The sequence below is a fragment of the Boleophthalmus pectinirostris genome, unplaced genomic scaffold (genome assembly GCF_026225935.1).
Source record: "Boleophthalmus pectinirostris isolate CB_2022bp ecotype Guang Dong unplaced genomic scaffold, ASM2622593v1 HiC_scaffold_5, whole genome shotgun sequence".
NCBI lineage: Eukaryota > Metazoa > Chordata > Actinopteri > Gobiiformes > Gobiidae > Boleophthalmus > Boleophthalmus pectinirostris.
Window position 1 is genome coordinate 21,569,990 of NW_026571404.1, and position 22,251 is coordinate 21,592,240.

The window sequence follows — 22,251 nt, forward strand, 5'->3', positions numbered from 1 at the left end:
GTCACAAATAATATATATTTTCGCGAAGAAACATTTAATAATAAACAATAGATGTTTATAATAGTCATCCGCACTGTTCGGCCGGGCGGCAACACGCTACGTTCCAAGACACTGCGCCCATCGGACAGTGGTTAAATAAAATCAAACATACCGGAAGCATTTGGTTTATTGATACATCGAATGCTACGAAGTGTTTTGGATAGTGTAACCTAACCAAAATGCAACAAATATTGCTGTAAACGTCTCACAAGGTCAAATGTACCGATAGCACTTCTAGTGCAGGTACCTTGCGTAAAGACAAACGTGCTTAGCGTATATTTACTTATAATACATTTCTTAATCAAATAAATAGCAACTTATTTAATGACCGTGTTGTGTTCTAGTATGGCAGATAGCTTTTTAATGGAGGTGTGTGTGGACTCAGTGGAGTCTGCTGTCAATGCTGAACGAGGAGGTTTGTAAAATAGCAGTACGTCATGGTAAATATGATTACATTTAGTGCATAAATTATGTTGTCATCAATGCAGGTGCAAGTCGTCTTGAACTGTGTTCTAGTCTTCTAGAGGGGGGTCTCACCCCTAGCATTGGTAAGGACTGTTCTCCGTGTGAAAATGAGAAATATCAGGTTCATGTCTGAAACAAGTGTTCAATCAAAATATGGTAATGATTATGACCCCCTAGTCTATATTTGTGCATATTTGAAATGTGTGAAATGCTTTTGTGCTGCGGCAGGTCTTTTAAATGTTGTGAAGCAGAATGTGAAAATACCAGTGTGTGTTATGATTCGGCCTCGTGGGGGAGATTTCCTGTACTCAGACTATGAAGTGGAAGTGATGAAGAAGGACATAGAGTTGATGAAACTCAATGGAGCTGATGGGCTGGTGATGGGAGCCTTGACAGAGGACGGACGAGTGGATGCAGAGCTGTGCTTGGAGTTACTGGGTATGACATTTCAGTTAAACATGGCCATGTAACTGTTAGATAACTTAACACTGAAATATATAGGTTGGTACAACCTATACATTATATTAGTTGAAAACTTTGTCTTACACATTGTCGCAGGTTTTTATTGATGCTTTCTGACTCTCAGAGATTGGAAACTATTACATTATAAGTTATGTGCATGTGAACATATAGTGTGCCAGTGTCTTCTTACTAAGTGTTCAGCTAAGTGTCTCTTCTCCTACGGACCTGTTGTTGCCCCATCAGGTGTGCAGAGTTCACCCAGAAACAAACTATGAGACTGTAAAATGATTTTTGAGCTGTATTCACACTTTATTTATTTGTGTTTCTTAAAGCTGTTGCTCGTCCCTTGCCAGTCACTTTTCACCGAGGTAACATTTGACTTTTTTTTTTTTTTTTTTTTTACAATTTTCATTGGTCATTATCATTCTAGTATGGTCTAATGCAGTTCTTAACAGCAGGTATTTTGGTTTAATAATGTTGGTATTAATGTTAAGCTTCTTTTATTGATCCTTTTTGCAGCGTTTGACATGGTTCATGACCCAACCATTGCTCTTGAGACTCTGGTCTCATTAGGCTTCCAGCGTGTGCTTACGAGTGGCTGTGATTGCTCTGCTTTGGAGGGACTCCCCCTTATTAAACGGCTCATGGATCAGGTAACATGTATTTGTGCACTTACCTCACTCTACACACTTTACAGGACTTGGTCAGAATCCCAGGCCAAGGAGAGGATAGTGACCTTTCCAACCAAAACAGCTCAGGTCTTCCTTTGAGCCTGTCCTGCAACAGTTTTTATATATATTTACTTTGTTTTAATCCCAAGATTACATTGGGGGGGAAAATCCTTTCTAAATAGCTGATTAATAATATTTCAGTTTGTTTTTGCCCACCATTCAGGCAAAAGGAAGAATTAGTATAATGCCAGGTTTGTAGTAAATATATTATTATATTATTATTATAAATACATTTTCTTATTAATTGTGTGTTTTAACTGTGATCTCAGGAGGAGGTATAACAGAGAGAAATCTGCAGCGCATCTTGGAGGGTTCAGGGGCTCAGGAGTTTCACTGCTCGGCACGCTCCAGCAAAGAGTCTGCCATGAAGTTTAGGTGAGTGTTTGTGTAGTAAGAACACACAATTACATGGAATTAAACAACACCTGTTTACTTTTGTTGTCTTGTGCAGGAATACCAGTGTGTCAATGGGAGCATCTTTTTCAGCACCTGAGTATGGCCTAAAGGTAGCAGATGTGAGCAAAATTCGTGCACTTAATGCAATAGCCAAAAATACTTTGTGAATCCAGGTTTTGTCCTTTACCATTACTCATTAAATGGATCCTAGTAGATATAAAAAGAAATTATGAGTATTTACACATTTTCTAGATCAAATATTACTTGATTTTCTCTTGACTGACTTTATGACTCAGGGACAGTATTTTACCAATGCCAAAAAAAGGGATGGTTTGATATGAGCGATACCGTTTTCCAATATTTGTCTTGCTGCTTTGGCTGATAAAGTACCAGTATTAAGATTTTAAAATCCATAGAGCCCACAGATGTATTTTGTTCTAAGCATGACTGCAAACATACAGCCATATTTTTTGTCAAAGCATTTTTTGCTGTTCTATTTACAATTTTTTTTATTAATTAGTCTGTGTAAAACAACAACTTTGATCCACTGAATACAAACTGGGAATGATACAGAGACTGGAGCAGCTCAGAAAAATAATGGTGTATTTTTTCCATATAAGACTGATACCGATATCTGGAACCCTCCCTCCGATATCACCAGCAACAGTACTGGAATTGGTTGGCCCTGCAAACATGCATAGCCTCTGCTAGGTGATTTATTTTAGAAACTCTCCTATTTATGTTGAGTTAGTATTAGTATTGTTAATGGCAAAGGTTGTTCAAGGCTAAATGTATGTAATATTTTCTTAAAGAATAAAAAATTTAAAAGAAGCACAACTATTGTTTAAATAAAAAGGTATGTTCACACTTGTCATACACCATCACCATAAATAGTGATTAAAGAGTGTAAAAGGTTAGAGTAATCTTGTTATCTGTTCATTGATGCCTAATTAGTCTAAAGTGGTGCTCTAATGCTATACTTACCTCTGAATCCGATCAGCTCATTAATGTATATTTATAGATGATTCAGAAACACTGGTGTGTGTCACCACACCTCCTTCAGTTTTACTCCTTACGTATCATAAAAAGCTAAGATCAGAGATGGTCAATCTTATTTAAAATTACATGACATTAAATCAGTTTGTCTCGTGTAAATGGTTTATATGTGCTGACAGCTATGCTTATCTGTTAGTCACATGTCAGAGCTGCTCTTGGGTTTCACAAGCATAGTGAGTCAACTGAATTGCAGCCCATGTAGGGTAATCAAAGCAGCAATCATTAACAATTATATAGTACCTGAAAGTGGAACAAGGTAAGGGCTTATTCAGTTAATGATATTTTTCATTGCAATCTCATATTGTACTTATAAAGACTATTAGGGTGCATCATATTTGAATGGGAATTTTTTATTTCAAAATATCAGTTTGGCTGGCTTTGCATTTTGTTCCAATTAACATAAAAATTAATTCCACTGAGATTTAGGAGTGCCACCTAACACATGAACTATTCTGAAATTTTGAAAAATGTGCAATTTTTTGTCTAATTCCCAAAAGATTGACCTGGAAATGTTGAGTACAGTGAACTTTTATACTTTAACATATTTTATAGGGTTCAGAGTTAAAGTTGTTTGTTTGCTCTTTGATCAACTTGGGCATTTCTCAGAATTCAACTTTCAAGATTCTCCATTCATTTGTCCTATAGATAAAATGAATGGAGGTCAATGGGACATGTTCAGGTGGCCTTACCCTGAGTTTTGTGCAGCAGTGATGGATGTCAGACACCTATAAAGTTTAATTGACTTTATTGTTAAACACAAGGGGCATTAGTGACACACTTAAAAGAACTCATTGGCCCTAACTAACTAACAGGCTGGGCCTCACTAACTAACAGGGCCTAATGGTAAGAGCTGACACGAACTAAACCCATCCATCCATTCATTTTCTTCCTCTTTATCTGGTGCCGGGGTCACGGAGGCAGCAGTCTGAGCAGGGATGCACAGACATTCCACGAGCACTTCCTCCAGCTCTTCCAGGGGGGATCCTGAGGCGTTCCCAGGCTAGCCCAGAGACATAGTCCCTCCTGCATGTCCTGGGTCTTCTCCAGGACCTCCTCACTGTGGAATGTGCCCCGTCCCTCCCCAGGGAGGCATCCAGGAGGCATTCGGAACAGATGCCCGTGCCAGCTCAGCTACATGGAGGAGCAGCGACTCTGCTCTGAGCTCCTCTCATGTGACTGAGCTCCTCACCCTATCTCACTAACTAAACTTCAAACTTAATTGCTCACTCTGAGCCAGGGTCCTATTCAGGGATTACCTTGCGTTTGCAGCAGCGAAGGTTTGGCTGTTGGCTGTGGTCATGTTCAACTGCCTGACCAGTTGGCAGTTTGGTGCCAGTTATGCTGCCATCCTCACTGGTGATGCTGACGCTCAGACCAAAGACCATGCTGCAACTGCTAGTCTGGCAAGGACCAGTTTGTGAGGGCAGCATTTTAGGAGAGCTGGATCCTGGGGTGGGTTGTGTTGTACTATAGTGCCTGCGAATGAAAAGGATACAAGCTCAAAGATAGTGTTTAAAATCATACCTTGGTATACTTAACATCACTCAATTTTGATAAATCATGCTTGGAATTGGATAGGCCTCAAATTTTAGCTGTACTTATAACTTACCATTATATCACTACCAGAGTGGCTAGCTGTGCTCTCAAATATACTTATGTTAATTTACTGTAACAACTACAATTCTGCTCTCAATAAACATGAGACATCAATACTCTGAATATGACATTGCCCACTATAGAATACTGTTGATGTTAAGCTTAATAGCTTAACGAACATACATAGCTAACTGTGGTTAGCTAATGTTAGCTATATGTAATGAGCACCAAATACATATGACTTAAGTATACAAAGACACATCTACAGATAAGATAGTAGCATGTAATAATACATACCCAACACAAAAACAAAAAGACCACCTCAGTTTTCTTGAGCGGCAGTCTTATTTACCTCACATCTCCATGGCGACCATTGAACACTGTTTACCACTTTATCCAACAAACACAGCCTTAAATCATCATGTACCACAAAAATATTTTGTATGTGTTATGTCTACATATACTGAAACACTTTTAGCACCCAGCCGTATCAAAATTCAAGAACTGTGTTTTTTGATGCACCCTAATGACTACACAATAAAGAAGACCCAACCCAAGAAGTGGCTGAGAAAAGGACTCTAACCAAGCTCATGTCCATCCTGGATAACCCCGATAACCCCCAGCACCCCCTGCACAGAACCATCCCCTGGACAGGAGAGTACCTAGTTTGGGGACAGGCTTTTGTCCCGTTTTTCCCTGCCTTGCTCCATGGACAGACTCTGGAAGTCTACTATATTCTGCCGTACGGCTATTCAAAACTTCACTATAATTTGATACATTCATATGAATTTAATGTATTAGGTATTGTATGCTCCCAGAAATACGAATTTCCTTCGGGAAATAAAGTATCTATTTGCCTGTATACAGTAGTTATATTTGAATTTTGTTTCAGGTTTGTTTCTGGTGCGCTTGAATAAATCTGCAAGTGAAGCTACATCTGGAAGTCATTTGACAAATGACTTTATTGTTGTGTATCTTTTAGAATTGCCATTGACCAGTTTCTACCATCTGTTTGGAAAAGGAAACTAAAAGAAAAAAAAGGAAAAGCCAAGCCCGTTTTTATACACGCTTCTTTCTGAAATCTGGTAGTTCAAACACAAGACCCACACAGTTGAAGCCTGGTAAAACAATTTGAATAGATGAAATTGATTGCATGCAACTGCGAAACAGCACAGGAAAACTGTTTAATGAGCCCCTCCCATCCATTTCCTAAACACATTCCCTTTTTTGGGGGGAGTCTTGTCCCTTACACAACTCCCAGAGTAGGAGAGTTGATGTGTGTGGTCTGTGTGTTTTCTCTCTGTTTTGCACAGTCATCTTCCTGGCAGTTTGGACTTTAGACACGTGCATAAAGCGCAGGGTCTGAGAAGAGCTGTGACATTGGATTCACTGGACGAGTGCAGAAGAGGAGCTCAGAGGCATGTAGCAGCCTGTTGATACCCAACAAAGCACGTCATTTGGAGGTTAGACAACAACTCTGTGAGATGTGTGGTTTTACTATGTAGCTAATGTATAATGTTTAATTGAACATTGAATAATATTTCTAGGATTAACAAAAAGTTACTAAGTTATGCTAAGTATTGTACTTGACTAGAAGAGAAGATTCTTTCCACTTCAAAAGGATTTTGTAGGAGCTGACTTACGCTTCAAAGCCCTGTGTTTTTGAATCACATCCTGTGATTGTCTGCAGTGTGGGAGGACAGAGGAGAGCATAAATAGTCTGGCACAGGACAGAAGATTTTCTGTTTAAAAAGTGAAGGCACCACTGGAGACCATGTCAGCTGCTGCTCTGGAGGAGTACTGTGGGTCCACCTTCTGGGTGAGTAGCCTGTAAAAATATGTCAAAATAAGATACAAGTTATTATTATGTGCTTTGAATGTCAGTGGAGTTGAACATGCAACATTTCAAACACTAGCAAAACATATAATTTAATAGCAATGTAGGTGTTCCAAATGTGACTTCCCCTGTTTTTTGTGTTATACAAAGTATTTCCTTTGTTAAAATGCTTGTCTCAATTTTGCCTTGATTTTTTTGTGATTTTGCTTGTTCACCTTTGCACAGCGATAGACCAGTAAACATGCCTTGACAGTACTGACATGACATGATGATAAGCACTGTTATGTAGACATGGTAATGTATATAGAGAGTGTATTTATAATATTTTAAGTTAGCTTTCTAAAAAAGTACTACAATAGTAAAGGTGTACTGATAAAGTTAGACTGTCAGTAATGATTTACTAAGAGCTGCCTTGACATTTGTACATGGTTTTTCAAGTAAATTATTCAGGTACATATAGAAAAATTATATCAGATATCGGTACCGATATTGAACATTTTGATGAATTGGATATCGGCTTCCAAGATATCAGTTCAGTAAATATCCCACTTTAGTCTATAAATTGCTGTAATAAGATGATTTAATGGCCCATGTTGACCCAGAATGTCTCATGTGAAATTTGTGTTTTTACAAACCAATTACTTTAGGTGATAAATAACAGTTACAAAGCACATTTGAGTCGTTTTTACCTCACGCTGTTTATGTTTAAAAGAAATAAATAACATCGGAACTGAAAAAGCTTAATCGATGCGTCTTTACTTGAGATGCAAATCAAGTTATTGTAAATATTTCTGCTATTCAGTTCTATACTCTGCAGTATGCAAGAGGCAGAATATCAGATGTACAGATTAAATCAGCAGTCCCCAGCCTTTTTTCTTATAAGGACTCTTAACCATAGTGTGTGGTTTAATAAATATGGTGGACTAAAAGAATTTTTATTTTTTATTTTTATAGAGATACATATTTTTCTCTGGGACACAGTACCAGATGACTGGCAGCCCAGTTTTGGGCCTCAGACCAGTAGTTTGGGACCCCAGGATTAAAGAGTTTAAAGACAATTCAATCAATCAATCAATCAAACTGTATTTATACAACAGTCTAACCTGGTCTTTCTCCACATGCCCACTACTCCTTTGGTTAAACCAGGTCACTGACATCACAAATATTACACACGAACAAACAAATGAGTTAATGGTTGAAGTCATGGTTAATTCATGAGTCATTATGAACTAGCTCATTAGCTCATGGACCATTATTATAAAGTGTAACCAAATAAGGATTACAGTTTCAATCATGTTTTGAGTTCACAGTGGAAACAGATGACCTTTTCAGGTGCATTTGCTGTGACAGTAACAAATGCTGAGTTTATTTAATTGTTCTGTAGAATGCCTCGTACCTGGAGGGAGAAGATCCGGATCTCCCTGTGTGTATGGAACAGACTGTGCTTGTTTGGATCCCCCTCACCTTCTTGTGGCTCAGTGTACCATCACATCTGATCCACCTGTGCAGAAAGACTAAATACAACTCGAAGCATCTATCCAAACTCTACATCTGCAAACAGGTGATGTAAACAACCATAGAAACCTTGGTACTACTGGTTAGGGATAGACGAGACACGAGAATGGAGTGGAGTCCATGACAACGAGACAAGATGAGATTTTGACATAATTAATAAGGGCACTATTCACACATTAATCCTCACAATTTTTGATTTATTTGATATTTTTGCTGTCAGTCTAGCACTGCTTTTCTTGTGGGAACTGAATGGTCCCAGCCCTATTATTTGTTCTTTTATGATGTAGCTCTGAGTGCTCAATCCCAGATGGGAGTATAGTAGGAAATATCTACATTTTATGGTAGCACACAATATGCATATTCATTTCCTTTCAGAGCTGAGTCCTTAGAATTGATTAAATGTAATTAGCCTTGTTTGTCTTCCTCTCAGATTGTGACAGGCCTCTTGTTCCTGGCTGCAGTAGCAGCACTCGCAGTTACACTGGGGCAAGATTTTGGTCAGAGTAAAGATCCAAATACACCAAAGCACGCAGACGTGTATTATGCGAACCCTGTTCTGTATGCAGTGTCATGGGTAAATATGACGTGATCTTTAATCTGCTTAATATGTTTTCTTTTATACAGCCAGATGACATATTCTTTTAAATGTTATTAGGTCGTGATCATTCTGTGCCAGGAAGCAGTGAGGAGGAGAGGGGCTATAGACTCTACCACACTCTGCCTTTTCTGGTTGCTTCAAATTGTCTGTCATGTCTTTCCATTTCAAACTCTACTAAGAGCAGCCCTCAAGCAGGTATTAAATATGTGCATTTACTGCCATTGCTTTTACAGAGCAATTTTACACTTCAAGACTTCAATATATAATATGAAATAATAATTGTTCCCTTCAGGGGGAAGTCACTGATGTGCCTCGTTTCTCTCTATTCTTTATTACTTTTGCATTGGAACTATGCGCTTTTGTCCTGTCTGCTATGGCCGACGTTCCACCCGAACTTTTAGAGCGAGTAAAAAAGGTAAAGATTTGTCCAAATAATATTGTATTTGTTGTTATCTTACTGCAGTTATAAGTATTTGTCTGTGTTGTGGCCATGCATTAATATTACACTTTCACAATTCAATTTTCAGAATCCTGAACAGGGTGCACCATTTTTTAGTAGAATTACCTTCGACTGGTTCAACAGGTAAATTCTGGAAATATACATAATCATAACCACATTCATAATCATCACAATAATCATAATCATAAATGGTGTTGAAATTATTTATTCATGCTTTAAACCTTCTTTTCAGTATGGTATTTACAGGCTACAAGCGTCCTTTGGTCCAAGAGGACATGTGGGACTTAAATGAGGCAGACAGCACCTCTTATATCAACAGGAAGTTTCAGTCTAACATGATGATAGAGCTGGCTGCAGCTCAGGTCAAACACCGCCTTAAAAGACAAAAGAAAGAAATGGACAAGGGAAGAAACAGAGATGAGACCCTTCCAAACGGCACGTCCAATGGTCTGGCCAAAGGTGTCAGTCAGGATGGTCTTGTGATGGTAATCACATATACTACATTATGTCTAGCACATTGTCAGAACACTGTTTTGACACAAATCCTATAAATTTGTCATTAATTCCTGCCTTTGCTTTAGGAAGAAATAGATAAGGCTAAAAATACAGAAAAGAAAAAAGGAAAAAACAAAGAAGACCAAGAAGATTATCCCAACTCATGGCTAATTCCCGCCATTTACAAAACTTTTAAGTGGGTTCTAATTGAGTCAGCTCTTTTCAAACTTCTACAGGACCTGTTGAGTTTTGTCAGTCCTCAGATTCTGAAGTAAGTAGATCAAGTGCAGCCTCTCTCTTTTACTGATGTTCTGTCCAAACGTGTATTGTAGCTGTTATGGTTTTGCTGTGGATTTGTTATTCCTATACCATTGGTAAAAAGCACTGAAATATGTTAGTCTGAGACTATGTGAAACTCTTGTTGAGATAACTGGATACAAGTTGCAGCACTTTGTTAAGAAGTTTGGATCAGTAATATGTCTTCTCTTGAATCAATCTGGCACAACGCTTACAATACCAGCCAGTAAGGTAGCAGTCCAATCAGTGAACTAGATCCACTCAGAGACTTCTACTCATGGACTTTTATACCCTTTTTAGAGAAACAGAACCAACTTATTGTCTGGTGTTGTTAAAGATTGCCATGGTGATGCATAATCCCTGTTTTTTTTTTTGTCCCTAGAATGATGGTTGAATTTACCCAGGACAAACAGCGCCCGGTTTGGGAGGGCTATCTGTACGCAGTGCTATTGCTGGTCATGGCCCTGCTGCAGTCTGTGTTCCTACAGCAGTACTTCCAGCGCTGCTTTGTGCTGGGCGTGAAAGTACGCACTGCCATTATGGCAGCAGTTTACAAAAAGGTAAAGGTCATGCCACAAAGAGTAAATTGCCACTTGTTTTGTTTTTACCCCCAACATGCATTTTGTCAGGAAACAATGCATTCAGAGTATGTGGGGATGATTGTTTTTAGCTACAAATCATTTCATGGTTTCAAAGGAATCAGTATTATTTTTTTCTTGCCAACTTTTAAGCATTATGCTCTGAAATTATCAGCAAATTTTTCATGTTATATGTTCACCACAGGCCTTGGTTGTATCAAATGACGTACGTAAGGAGTCCACAGTGGGGGAGACGGTGAACCTGATATCAGCTGATGCTCAGCGCTTCAATGACGTCACCAACTTCATCCACCTGCTCTGGTCCTGCCCTCTGCAGATCGCTCTGGCCATCCTCTTCCTCTGGTTTGAGCTGGGACCCTCTGTACTGGCAGGACTGGCAGTGATGATCTTAATGGTTCCAATCAATGGACTGTTGGCCAACAAAGCTAGGAAAATCCAGGTTGGTAATATTCTTTTTTCTTTTCTATTAGTTAGCTATTGTTCAGTAAATCTTGTGAATTCCTTGTGCTTGCCAGTGTTGTAGAGATTTGTGGATGTTACCACCCGGTGCTGTGGGTCTCTTCTTGGCTTCTACCCTCTCTAACCCGATCTCATGCTACAGGTGTCCTCCCAAATAAAACCTTTTGGCCAGAAAAAAACGTAATAATAAAAATAATAATAATATCCTTATCTGCTGGGGAAAAAAATCAGCCACAACAAATATGATCAGTATTTACGCAGTTTTCCTTGGTACTCCAATCAGTTTTTACTGTGTACACTGAAATGTCACAACACTACAAGAATTATATGTGTTGCCAGTGACAGGCACTGGTTGGACAGTTAAATTAATATTTTGAAATTATTTTATTTCAGAACCACAACTTAAAATATATATATATTAAAATCTACATTTTAAATGAGTTACACTTAAAATGGTTACACTGCCATTTGTCAAGAGCTCCAAGAACATTTTATGAAAGTGTAAACTTATAATGTATTTCTTCTTTTTCAGGTTGACAACATGAAGTACAAAGACAAGAGACTGAAGATCATGAATGAAATACTAAATGGAATCAAGGTGAACATTCTTTGTCAGTCACATCTTTCGTGACCCCTCTATTTATTTATTTATTATATTTTAATAAAGAAGGAACAATGCATAACAATGAAATACTAAATGGAATCAAGGTGAACATTCTTTGTCAGTCACATCTTTCGTGACCCCTCTATTTATTTATTTATTATATTTTAATAAAGAAGGAACATAACAAGTCATAAAACCAAAGGTACATACTCCTTGTGCACTGAAAATTTTTTCACTGATTTCAGTGCACTTTTTCCTCACAAAGGGTTATGAGTAGATTGAATGAAATGAGTATTGCACATATCCAAATTATAAAAAATTTTTGTAGCTTACACATGGTCACATTTGTGTGACTCTAAACCACAGTTCAGAATAATTGATCTATGCTGGGCAATAGTTATAGCTACACTGTGTAACGTTTCCGATGGAGGGTCCGCCACATGTTTGTCTCTATGGTGATGTTATTGTTTTGTTTAGAATTCCCCGGTATGGCATTAAAAGTATCCATCTTGCATTTACTCAATAACATGTTTTTTAACTGACTTAAAAACATGCATTTTTACTATGAGTGGGCTCGCCTTTCCACAGATCTGACATGTAACTTGGCCCTGTGGTGTCACCTGCTGTCTTTGTAGAAAAAAATAATTGTGATGCCATACTGTGGAACATTTCAGGCAACATCTCCATAGAGAGAAGCAGATGATGGACCCTCCACCAGAAAAGTTACACAGCACCTTAATGTGTCTTTTTGGTTTTGGTTTTGGTTTTGTTCATATAAAGATATATTTGAATGACCCATTCTAGTCTTTTCCTCTTCTCATATACTAGATCTTGAAGCTGTTTGCATGGGAGCCCTCCTTTCAGAATCAGGTGGAAGAACTCAGAAAGGAAGAGCTGAAGGTTTTGAAGAAATTTGCCTATCTCACATCCGTGTCTACATTCATCATGACTTGTGCTCCTGCTCTGGTGAGTCAAAAGGAAAAATACATGTCATCATTAGGTCTGTCATGATAACAAATTTTGCTGTACAATATATTGCTGAAGTAAATATAGACAATAAACAAACCATGAAGCAGAATTAACTCCAATAAACTTTTCTAAATGTACAGTATCTTTATTCAACCTGAGCTCAATAAATAAATAGCAGAATGAAACACTTAGTTTAGTACTTAGTTTGTATCTATAATGAGTCATAGAAGTTATTCATTCAACCCTCTACAGCTCAAATCTCATCATAATATAGAAAAATTACAAAAAATATTCCATTATTGCAAAGAAAAAGGCCTCCAATCAATATTGTCTGCCCAAATATACTGTCCCATCTGCCATGTATTGAACAATGAGTCAATATAGTAGTTATATCCAGTCATCGTTAAACTTGCTCGCTGAGGTCCACTTTGTGCTTTCCAGGTATCATTAGCCACTTTTGCAACATTTGTCGGCATGAGCTCAAACAACGTCCTGACAGCGGCCAAAGCCTTTACATCTATATCTCTCTTTAATATTCTGCGCTTTCCTCTGGCAATGCTCCCCATGCTAATCGCAGCAATGGTTCAGGTCAGCACCTCCTGAATCACATTTTTTTCACAGCCATCCAAACAAACATCACCCTGAATGCACTTTTGCTCTTTAGACATTGGTGTCAAAAAAGCGTCTTGAGAAATTTCTTGGTGGTGAAGACCTAGACCATGAAATTGTGCAGCATGACCCTTCTTTCAGTAAGTTGATAAGTTTTTATGTTTTTGTATATTACTTGGTTTGGTGGGATAATACCCATAGTAAATGTACACTTTATACTTTACATGTTGCATGCAATTTGTGAGACAAGTTGAAATGTAATACAGAGGTATCGCTAAATTCTAAAACATATTGATAATATCACACTAGGGACTCACATTTCAGTTTATTTGTCAGAAACACTTTCTTTACCATTATCACACCATTATCATTATGACTACGGCTACATGGGCTAAGCTGATAAAGGTGGGCAGGTGGGCTCAATTTTATAAAAGCTGTTCAGATTCAAAGGGGTCAAAGACACAGACACTGTGTTTTTAAATACTTTTTTACTTTGGTGCCACGTGTAAAGCAGGAAGTTATGCTATGCTTTATCAGAATCAGAAGTCATATACAATACTGACTTTAGTTCACTGTAAATTTCATTTTTACCCTGTGTGACACCAATTATCTAGGTACTGCTATTACTATTTCTGGTGGTTCCTTTGCCTGGGACCGAGAGGCAGATCCACTGCTAAAAAAGTATGTTTAACATTGTAAACACCACCAATTTGTAATTTATCTGTCACAGTTTTTGAAAATTATCTGTGATTTCTAGTGTGTCCATTGAGATCAACCCAGGCAAATTGGTGGCTGTGGTGGGAGCTGTTGGCTCAGGGAAGTCCTCACTCATATCAGCTGTTCTCGGTGAAATGAACAAGAAAAAAGGTTTAATCAATGTCCAGGTAATGAGCCGGATATGTGATTAATAAAACAACCAGTGTAAATGTAGATGTTAAAAATGGGCTGTAAATAGTTCTGTTTAATTGTGTTGGCTAAATAATGTTAATGGCTAATCCTCAGTGATATTGTTTGATGGTGTGAAGTGAACTGTACACAGATACTCAAGTGGTCAAGTAAAAATGGTTTTGACTGTGCATTTCTGTTCAGGGTTCACTAGCATATGTCCCGCAACAAGCATGGATCCAAAATGCCACGCTAAGAGACAACATACTATTTGGCTCTGCTTATGAAAAGGGCCGGTTTCAACAGATCATTGAGGCCTGTGCCCTTGGTCCTGATCTTGAATTGCTGGCTGCAGGAGATCTTACAGAAATTGGAGAAAAGGTACTTTAATTAAATACACAGCAAGAGGAATAAGATGGTTGAAATAAATAGTTCAAAATATCTTTTAATTTTGGTATCTTTGTTGGAGCGTTGTCTGTGTTTTGAACATTTTGTCCTTAAGTTAATATGTGATTCATCCCTGCTAGTTGTGTTCACAATCTGGACAATGTTGCGTATATTAAAACAGAACATTATGGTCACAAATTACAGGAGGCGAATAACAGGTATAGGTGACCTCACGTTATGTATAATAAAAATGTAAGTCCTCAGGTGGGATGTTTTCTACAGAGGTCTACAGTAATCTGTTATGTTATGAAATATGCAATGGACCAACATAAATCTTGTCCTTGTTCAAGTGACTCAACCCATCTTGCCCTCATTGTCTGTGTGCACTCATGTATGAGAGTGAATGGGTAAGTGGTTCCTTCTTGTAAAGCTCTTTGTGTGCCTTGAAAGGTAAAAAATATATACTATAGAAATGTTATCATTTTCCATTTACCATCTTTACTTTGTCCTGTATATTGTTGCCATTTAACCATAGTAAAAGTGTTTGTATGTGTTGCTCTGTTCACAGGGTATCAACCTTTCAGGTGGTCAGAAGCAGCGTGTCAGCTTGGCCCGTGCTACGTACAGTAAAGCTGATATCTACTTGTTAGATGATCCCTTGTCTGCTGTAGATGCACATGTAGGAAAACATCTGTTTGACAAAGTCATTGGACCAAATGGACTTCTCAGAGATAAGGTTGGTTCTTCTAACTTCTGTCTGGTTGCTTTTGGAGTTTGGTGAATATACTTTGTAGCCACATAAACTCTAATTTCCTTTCTGCGTATTTCAGACCCGTGTCCTTGTGACTCACGCTGTTAGTTTTCTGCCTTTTGTTGATGAAATTATAGTCTTAAAAGATGGAACAGTTTCTGAAGTTGGATCTTATAACAGCCTTCGTGCGAGCAAGGGTGCTTTTGCAGAGTTTTTAGACACGTATGCCAAAGAGCAAAGCAATCAGGACCAATCACACAGAGGTAACAACATCATAACAACATTCTAAATTTGAACATCCCCATGAGGGGGAAAAGGTCTGTATTACTTGACATTGTATATAAAAGAGTTCCTTTTCTTTCTAGATAGCAATGAGGTAGAACTTATTCCTGATGTAGAGGACACTCAATTAGACTCTCCCCTTGAAGACGCTATTTCTGTTACACTGAAGAGAGAAAACAGTATCAGGCGAAGTCAACGCGGTGGCAGGTATAAACCATATTAGTTTTCTTTTTTTTTTTTTTTTTAATTTTGTTTATAATGTAATGACCTTTTAATTTGTCATTAGTGTGAGACTAAGGGCCACAAGTTCAGTGAAAGAACAAAAAGATGAACTCATCAAAGGACAAAAGTTGATTGAGAAAGAAGCTATGGAGTCTGGACAGGTATTCATGTTTAAAAAAAAACATGACCTATTTCAAAAAATGTTGTTTTTTTGTAGTAGGTCAAATGTTTTGTTTTAATGCTAGAATACTAGAAACAGTATGATTGCACCTTACTTTATGTTGATTTAATAGACCTCTTTTTATCCAGTTCTACATAGACTGTGCTAATGATGTGTTAATGAGCTAATGTGAAATAAATGCTTTTTTTCCAAGGTCAAATTATCAGTGTTCCTCCAGTACATCCGTGCTATGGGCTGGGGCTACACCTTCCTTGTGACTGCAATATATTTCATTCAAAACATTGCCTTCATTGGGCAAAATCTGTGGTTGAGTGACTGGACAAATGATGCTGCTGCCTACGCCAACATAACTTACCCATCCTGGAAACGTGACACCAGGATTGGGGTGTTTGGAGCTCTGGGAGTGGCCCAAGGTAACACATCATCTTTATTTACCAATTTACCATTCAATTTTTCTATCCTATGCTGAAAAGTTATGAAATACACCTTGAACTAACAACATAAACTGACTGAAATTAGTTGAATTGTCCCTACTTTGTTTTAGGCATTTTAGTGTTTGTGGCTACCATACTTCTGGCCAATGCTTCAGTGTCTGCCTCGCGAATAATGCACTCAAGGCTCCTAGATAACATACTGAAAGTTCCTATGGTCTTCTTTGACACCACCCCCACAGGCAGAATACTCAACCGCTTTGCAAAGGTATCTCTTATTGTTCTCTCTATACTGGTAACTTAATAATTCAATGTTACAATATGTTATCTAAGACCCAAAGAGACTTTTTTCTGTGTTTCTCGGGATTATTGTTTCAAAGAGTGCACAGGTCCTCTCAACTGGGTGCTAAGAACAAATTATATGATTCAATGTTCACACAAAAGTACTTTGTCTTTCTTACTTTACCAATTAATACATTTTCACTGCTTTTGAGGTACAATGCAAACGTGGGCTGTCTCTACTATTGTTCCTAGTATTGAACATTACCCTGAGTTGGAAGCTAATTACAGTTGTCCTTTAGGATATTTTCACAGTGGATGAAGCTATACCACAATCAGTCCGGTCTTGGATCCTGTGTTTTCTTGGTGTCTTGGGTACACTCTTTGTAATCTGTCTGGCCACCCCTTTGTTTACCATCATCATAATCCCACTGGCTGTGGTCTATTACTTTGTACAGGTGAGTGAATTATTACATGGTTTAGGTGAGGAAAGAGTGCAATACTTACTGTGCCATTCACATTGATCTCTGCCTTTTCTCTTAAAGCGATTCTATGTGGCCACTTCAAGGCAGCTACGTCGGCTGGACTCTGTATCTCGATCTCCAATATACTCTCATTTTGGAGAGACAGTGTCTGGTCTGCCAGTGATAAGAGCTTATGGTCATCAAGAAAGATTTCTCAAACAAAATGAGACCACAATTGATGAAAATCTGAAATCTGTCTACCCTTGGATTGTGTCGAACAGGTAATGTAATAATCTTGATCTCTCAGTTTTATGCTAAAGATACAGTATATAGATGTTTTGGCCTGGATTTGGATTCAATCAAATGATATTGTTGCAAATCCCATGGAAGAATAAGTAATTTATGAATGTTCAAAGTTCAATGGAGCTTTAACCACAAACCAGGCCAATGCTGTGTCATGTAATCAAACCTACATAAGCAGTCATTATTATTACATATATGTTGTACAATATGTCATGTGACAGATGGGTCGCGATTCGCCTGGAGTCTGTGGGTAATCTGGTGGTGTTTTTTGCTGCACTGTTTGCCGTCATTTCCAGAAACCGTCTTGATAGTGGCCTGGTGGGGCTGTCTATATCCTACGCCCTTAATGTTAGTTGCTCTCTCACACATTTCTGCATTTTTTTTCCACATTGGTATATTTAGTGCAGCTATTAGCACTGAGCACTCTTCTATTTGATACCATTGTGAAAACAGGTGACGCAGACTCTTAACTGGTTGGTTAGAATGACCTCAGAACTGGAGACTAATATTGTTGCAGTGGAGCGAGTGAGTGAATATTCTGAAATTGAAAATGAGGTATGGTTCTGTGGCAGCTCTTTTCTTATTTACCATAGGTCATTTTATTTAATAAAAGGAATTTATATTCATCTATGTAGGCTCAATGGATAACAGACAAAAGACCACCAGAAAAATGGCCGGAGGAGGGAACGTTGCAGTTTGAAAATTTTAAGGTGCGCTACCGACCTGAACTGGACCTGGTGCTGCATGGAGTTACATGTTTCATAAACAGCCAAGAAAAGGTATGGACATCTTTTTTACAAGCAAGACCTTGATTTATTAATTATTGTTCTTCATTTGTTATGTAAAAGTAATGTATGTAAATGGTTAGTTATAATGCATATGTCTCAATAAGTTGTGTTAATGTTAGTATTTGATGAGGCTGAGGGTTTTGCAACTCCATGGAAGATAACGATATACAAATTAACCTGGGCCTTGCCATATTCATTATATGGCTTAAAGGTTCACTATGTAACTTCTAAAATGGAGGGTCTGCTACTTACTTGTCTCCATGGAGATGTTATTTCTTTGCTTGGAATGTTCCACCGTAAAGGGATTAGACATATCTCCCTTGCACTTTTTTAATCACAGGTGTTTTATAGTTCAGAATATCTTAAAAAACATGAATTCTTACCATGTGCATTGTGCAGGCTTGCTTCTCCACAGATCTGACCTTTCATCTGTCTCCATTGTGGTTACCAAGTTTATTTCCATAGTGTGAAATAATCATGGAAAAACAGTATAATCGCCATGGAGACAAGCAGATGGTTGACCTTCCACCCGAAAAGTTACACTGTGCACCTGTAAATAACCTTTCAGTTGACAACAATCATGTCAAGTGACATTAAAGGCTCTTTCTAAAGCATTTTTTGAGAAAATATATATATATTTTTTTGAGAGGACGTTGAACTTTGTGTCGTTGTTGTCGTTGTGTATGTTTGTTTGTTTTTTTTTTCATTTGAATAGGCCCCACAATTAGAGATTTTACCCATAAACTGCGTCAAACAATCAGCAATCTGACAGTTAGACAGGAAACTCCACCATCAAATTAGATGACTGGTGATTAAGTGATTATTAAAGCCAGGGAAATTGCCCCTATAAAAAAAAGGTTCTGATCAACTACCTAAAGGATAGCAGCTATTTCAGTCACTTCAACAAGAAGGACTCTTGTGACTTTAGAATAAAAAAAGATTTTGATGTAGCTCTCATCTTTTGCCTTTCATCTTTGACAGTCAGGCAATCATCATTATTTGGTTGCTCTAATCAGATTTTCAGTTCTTTTCTCAAGTGCATTCTTGGTCTTACATTTGTGATGTTAAAATATCTGCTAAAAATTTGAAAATATACATTCCTGCTGTGTGAAATACTTCTAATATGTTCCAGTGTATGCAGATCGGTATACTGTGGTGCAGACTGATCAAAAGCATTCTAATGTATTCTCTCTCATCTCCTACTCAGATTGGTATTGTGGGCCGAACAGGAGCTGGCAAATCAAGCCTCACTAACTGTCTTTTCCGGATAATTGAAGCGGCAGAGGGTCGGATCCTTATTGATGGTGTTGACATTTCTTCAATAGGGCTCCATGATCTTAGAGGCAGGCTCACAATCATACCACAGGTACTATCCAAACACTAGTGCTAGTTTTGGTCTTTCACCTATACTGACCTGTCTATCTCTGTGCAGGACCCGGTGCTGTTCTCAGGCACTCTGAGGATGAATCTGGATCCATTCAACAAATTCTCTGATGAGGAGATCTGGAAAGTACTGGAGCTGTCCCACCTTAAGACCTTTGTGACTGGGCTGCAGGAGGGGCTGCAGTATGAGGTCGCTGAAGCGGGTGAAAATCTCAGGTCTGGCACTTTTTGACTTTATTTACTGACTTTTTTTAAAATAAGGGGTGATTAATATTACCCTTGTCAAAACATAGCAAAAAACAAAATAAAAGTAAGAATTCACAGTTGTAAAGTAAATGGAAAAGCCACACATGTATCTGAAGAGTGCTGATTGGATCCAGAGGGATTGGAGTGATAATGTAGCTCTGGTCACTACAGTATTCGGTAATCTTCTTGTAGAAAATCCCACTCCTGCTTCCTTTCTGACCCTCCCATTGTCCTGCCTTATTCCCTCCTTTGAGCTGCCAGACTCCACCTCCAAGCCTATAAATACAGCCTCAACACACCTGTCCTTTCTCTTTCTGCTGTGCTGTGTTGGAGGAAACAGTTTTGTGGAGTTCCTTACCTGCCTTATGGATTAGTGCGCAAAAAAAACAAACAAAAAAAAAAACTCTACTCCATAATCCCTGCCTTCTGCACAATTCATATTCTCCGACAACCTCATACATAAAATCTTAAACTGAACTTGGTGAATTCATTCGTCATGCTTGTTGAATACATTACGTGGAATTACTGGAATTACATTAATATTTACATATTTCTCTTTTGTTGCTATGAACAGGTTTAAACATTCATATTTTGAGCTGTTACACATTTAAATTTATGGTGTACGCTGAGATAATGGTTGAATGTGACAAATTTTGTTTAATAAAGTTAGTGCTAACTCAAACCAATTTCCTAACCATAGCCCGTTTTTCTGTTGCTCTGTTCCTAAACGTCATCATTTAAATGTCTCTCTGGTGCCATTAACCTAAATGAACTTGCTAAAGCTGAAAAATTACCCAATGCAGCTCTGAAGTTTTAAACATAATAATAATATGCTGTCTCACCTCCTTGATGTGGTGCATACATACAAAATTGTTGATAAAGCAGACATTTCTCCTGGGATTACTAAATTGCTAAATCAAGTAATTTTCACAAAAATGCACATACTTTTGTTTTGTAAATGTTATATCCATCTCTGTGTTGTCAGTGTGGGGCAGAGACAACTCCTGTGTTTGGCTCGTGCACTGCTCAGGAAGTCTCGGATCTTGATCTTGGATGAGGCTACGGCGGCTGTGGACCTGGAGACAGATGACCTGATCCAGACCACCATCCGTAAAGAGTTCTCTCATTGCACAGTGCTCACTATTGCCCACAGGCTGCACACCATAATGGACAGCTCCAGGTGAGTGCAGAGGAGTCCAGACAATCTCACGCCTTTCCAATCTCCAGTTAAAGTCAATGAAGGCAAGGAAATGCAATAATAAGAGATAAAAAGTAGACTTGTGTCATCCACAAGTCAAATGTAAATTGTAATTTCCCTACTTTCTCAGATCTTACCTTCTTTGCTCCAACCCACCTTTGAAGTTCCTTATTAAAAGTATTACACATACAGTATTTTCCTATTTATATGCATTCTCCGTAATGCATACAGCCAAAATACAGTTTCCTTATATTGTACATTTAATTTACTGATTCAATTGCATCATTTTGTATTATCCTACAAATATCAAGGTACAGTACCGGGTTTCAAGGGTGAGAGGTGACTCAATTTATGGTGCATCCTTTTGTGAAAAATACCTGATGGATGGCCACAGCTGTGCAGACCTCCATGTATGTTTGTGGTTCTATAGGGAATGGGACATTAAAAGATGACCCGGATTGCCTGAAACCTGGGTTCAGAGGCACTTTTGAAATCAAATACATAATGCATTCTGTACCTTTTTAAAAAAAAATGGAAATTAAACCTGTGTGATCCCAGTATGTATTCACCATTACAGTAACCCCATATGATTGCAAATGGAAACCAGCTATTTAGCTGATTTTTTAAATTATCTTAATGTCTCTGTACATTGTCCCTCCAAATAAAGACTAAACTAAATTACTGTTTGTTTTACACAAATGTCCATATCATTGAACTTGATAGAGAGACTGGATTCATATTAGATTATTCCATAACTTTTATCTTTATAGATATGTACAGCACTTTGGGCAGGTGTGGTTGTTGTAAATGTGCTTTATAAATAAGCTCGACTTTGATATTATTAACTTTAGCTTCCTCCTGTACAAGCTATCCTGATGTTAAACTGTACATAATGCTGCCTTTTCACTCCACCTTCCTTTGAAAGTAATTGCAGAGCTCACTGAATAAAACTCTTCTGCTCTACTTTTTTCTTGCAGAGTAATGGTGCTAGATGCTGGAAAAATAGTTGAATTTGACTCTCCAAGCAACCTTCTCGCCAAACACAGCCATTTCTATTCCATGGCGAAGAACGCAGGGATCACACAAACTGAAACCACATTTCATTGAATAGGCTTGTTTTACACAAGTCACAGTTCTTGTTTTGTATATTGATGTATTGCAATGTTGAAATAATTTCATGTATCAGAGAAATAAATGATAATTTTGTTGTCTAAATGTGCCAACAATATTTAGATTCATTAATCAGGCTTATTATTTCTCTAAC

At 38.0% G+C, this 22,251-nt stretch overlaps 2 protein-coding genes across 4 annotated transcripts; both read left to right on the plus strand.

The window, feature by feature from the left end:
• The first annotated feature begins 154 nt into the window (after positions 1–154).
• Positions 155–2,930, plus strand: cutc (cutC copper transporter homolog (E. coli)). 3 transcript variants are annotated; one of them, XM_020921351.2, is made up of 9 exons: positions 155–282; positions 384–454; positions 528–587; positions 733–942; positions 1,299–1,334; positions 1,486–1,619; positions 1,861–1,888; positions 1,967–2,072; positions 2,149–2,930. In XM_020921351.2, exons 2-9 carry the CDS (start codon positions 385–387, stop codon positions 2,258–2,260), a joined length of 756 nt encoding a protein of 251 aa, XP_020777010.1. In that variant the 5' UTR covers positions 155–282; position 384; the 3' UTR covers positions 2,261–2,930. The 3 variants fall into 3 exon arrangements, with proteins under 3 accessions (XP_020777010.1, XP_020777011.1, XP_020777009.1); XM_020921352.2 differs by having other exon boundaries at positions 166–454; positions 528–660; XM_020921350.2 differs by having other exon boundaries at positions 166–454.
• Positions 2,931–6,034: 3,104 nt separating this feature from the next.
• abcc2 (ATP-binding cassette, sub-family C (CFTR/MRP), member 2) lies at positions 6,035–22,202 on the plus strand. The gene is made up of 33 exons (XM_055163029.1): positions 6,035–6,208; positions 6,436–6,564; positions 7,967–8,143; positions 8,528–8,671; positions 8,753–8,890; positions 8,988–9,110; positions 9,223–9,278; positions 9,388–9,640; positions 9,737–9,921; positions 10,330–10,507; positions 10,731–10,985; positions 11,538–11,603; positions 12,438–12,575; positions 13,020–13,166; positions 13,243–13,327; positions 13,802–13,868; positions 13,945–14,071; positions 14,277–14,453; positions 15,028–15,195; positions 15,290–15,473; positions 15,576–15,699; positions 15,779–15,875; positions 16,089–16,308; positions 16,440–16,594; positions 16,908–17,063; positions 17,151–17,350; positions 17,594–17,720; positions 17,826–17,927; positions 18,008–18,151; positions 19,368–19,526; positions 19,593–19,759; positions 20,775–20,969; positions 21,965–22,202. The coding sequence occupies exons 2-33, from the start codon at positions 6,520–6,522 to the stop codon at positions 22,092–22,094; spliced, it is 4,689 nt and encodes a 1,562-aa protein (XP_055019004.1). The 5' UTR covers positions 6,035–6,208; positions 6,436–6,519; the 3' UTR covers positions 22,095–22,202.
• Positions 22,203–22,251: the final 49 nt, after the last annotated feature.

Coding starts and splice junctions, on each gene's coding strand:
- cutc (XM_020921350.2), top strand. CDS start 364: ATGACCGTGTTGTGTTCTAGTATGGCAGATAGCTTTTTAATGGAGGTG. Junction 588..732: donor GGGTCTCACCCCTAGCATTG/GTAAGGACTGTT, acceptor GTGCTGCGGCAG/GTCTTTTAAATGTTGTGAAG. Junction 1,889..1,966: donor AAGAATTAGTATAATGCCAG/GTTTGTAGTAAA, acceptor CTGTGATCTCAG/GAGGAGGTATAACAGAGAGA.
- abcc2 (XM_055163029.1), top strand. CDS start 6,520: ATGTCAGCTGCTGCTCTGGAGGAGTACTGTGGGTCCACCTTCTGG. Junction 17,351..17,593: donor CCTTGGATTGTGTCGAACAG/GTAATGTAATAA, acceptor GTCATGTGACAG/ATGGGTCGCGATTCGCCTGG. Junction 17,928..18,007: donor ATTCTGAAATTGAAAATGAG/GTATGGTTCTGT, acceptor TCATCTATGTAG/GCTCAATGGATAACAGACAA.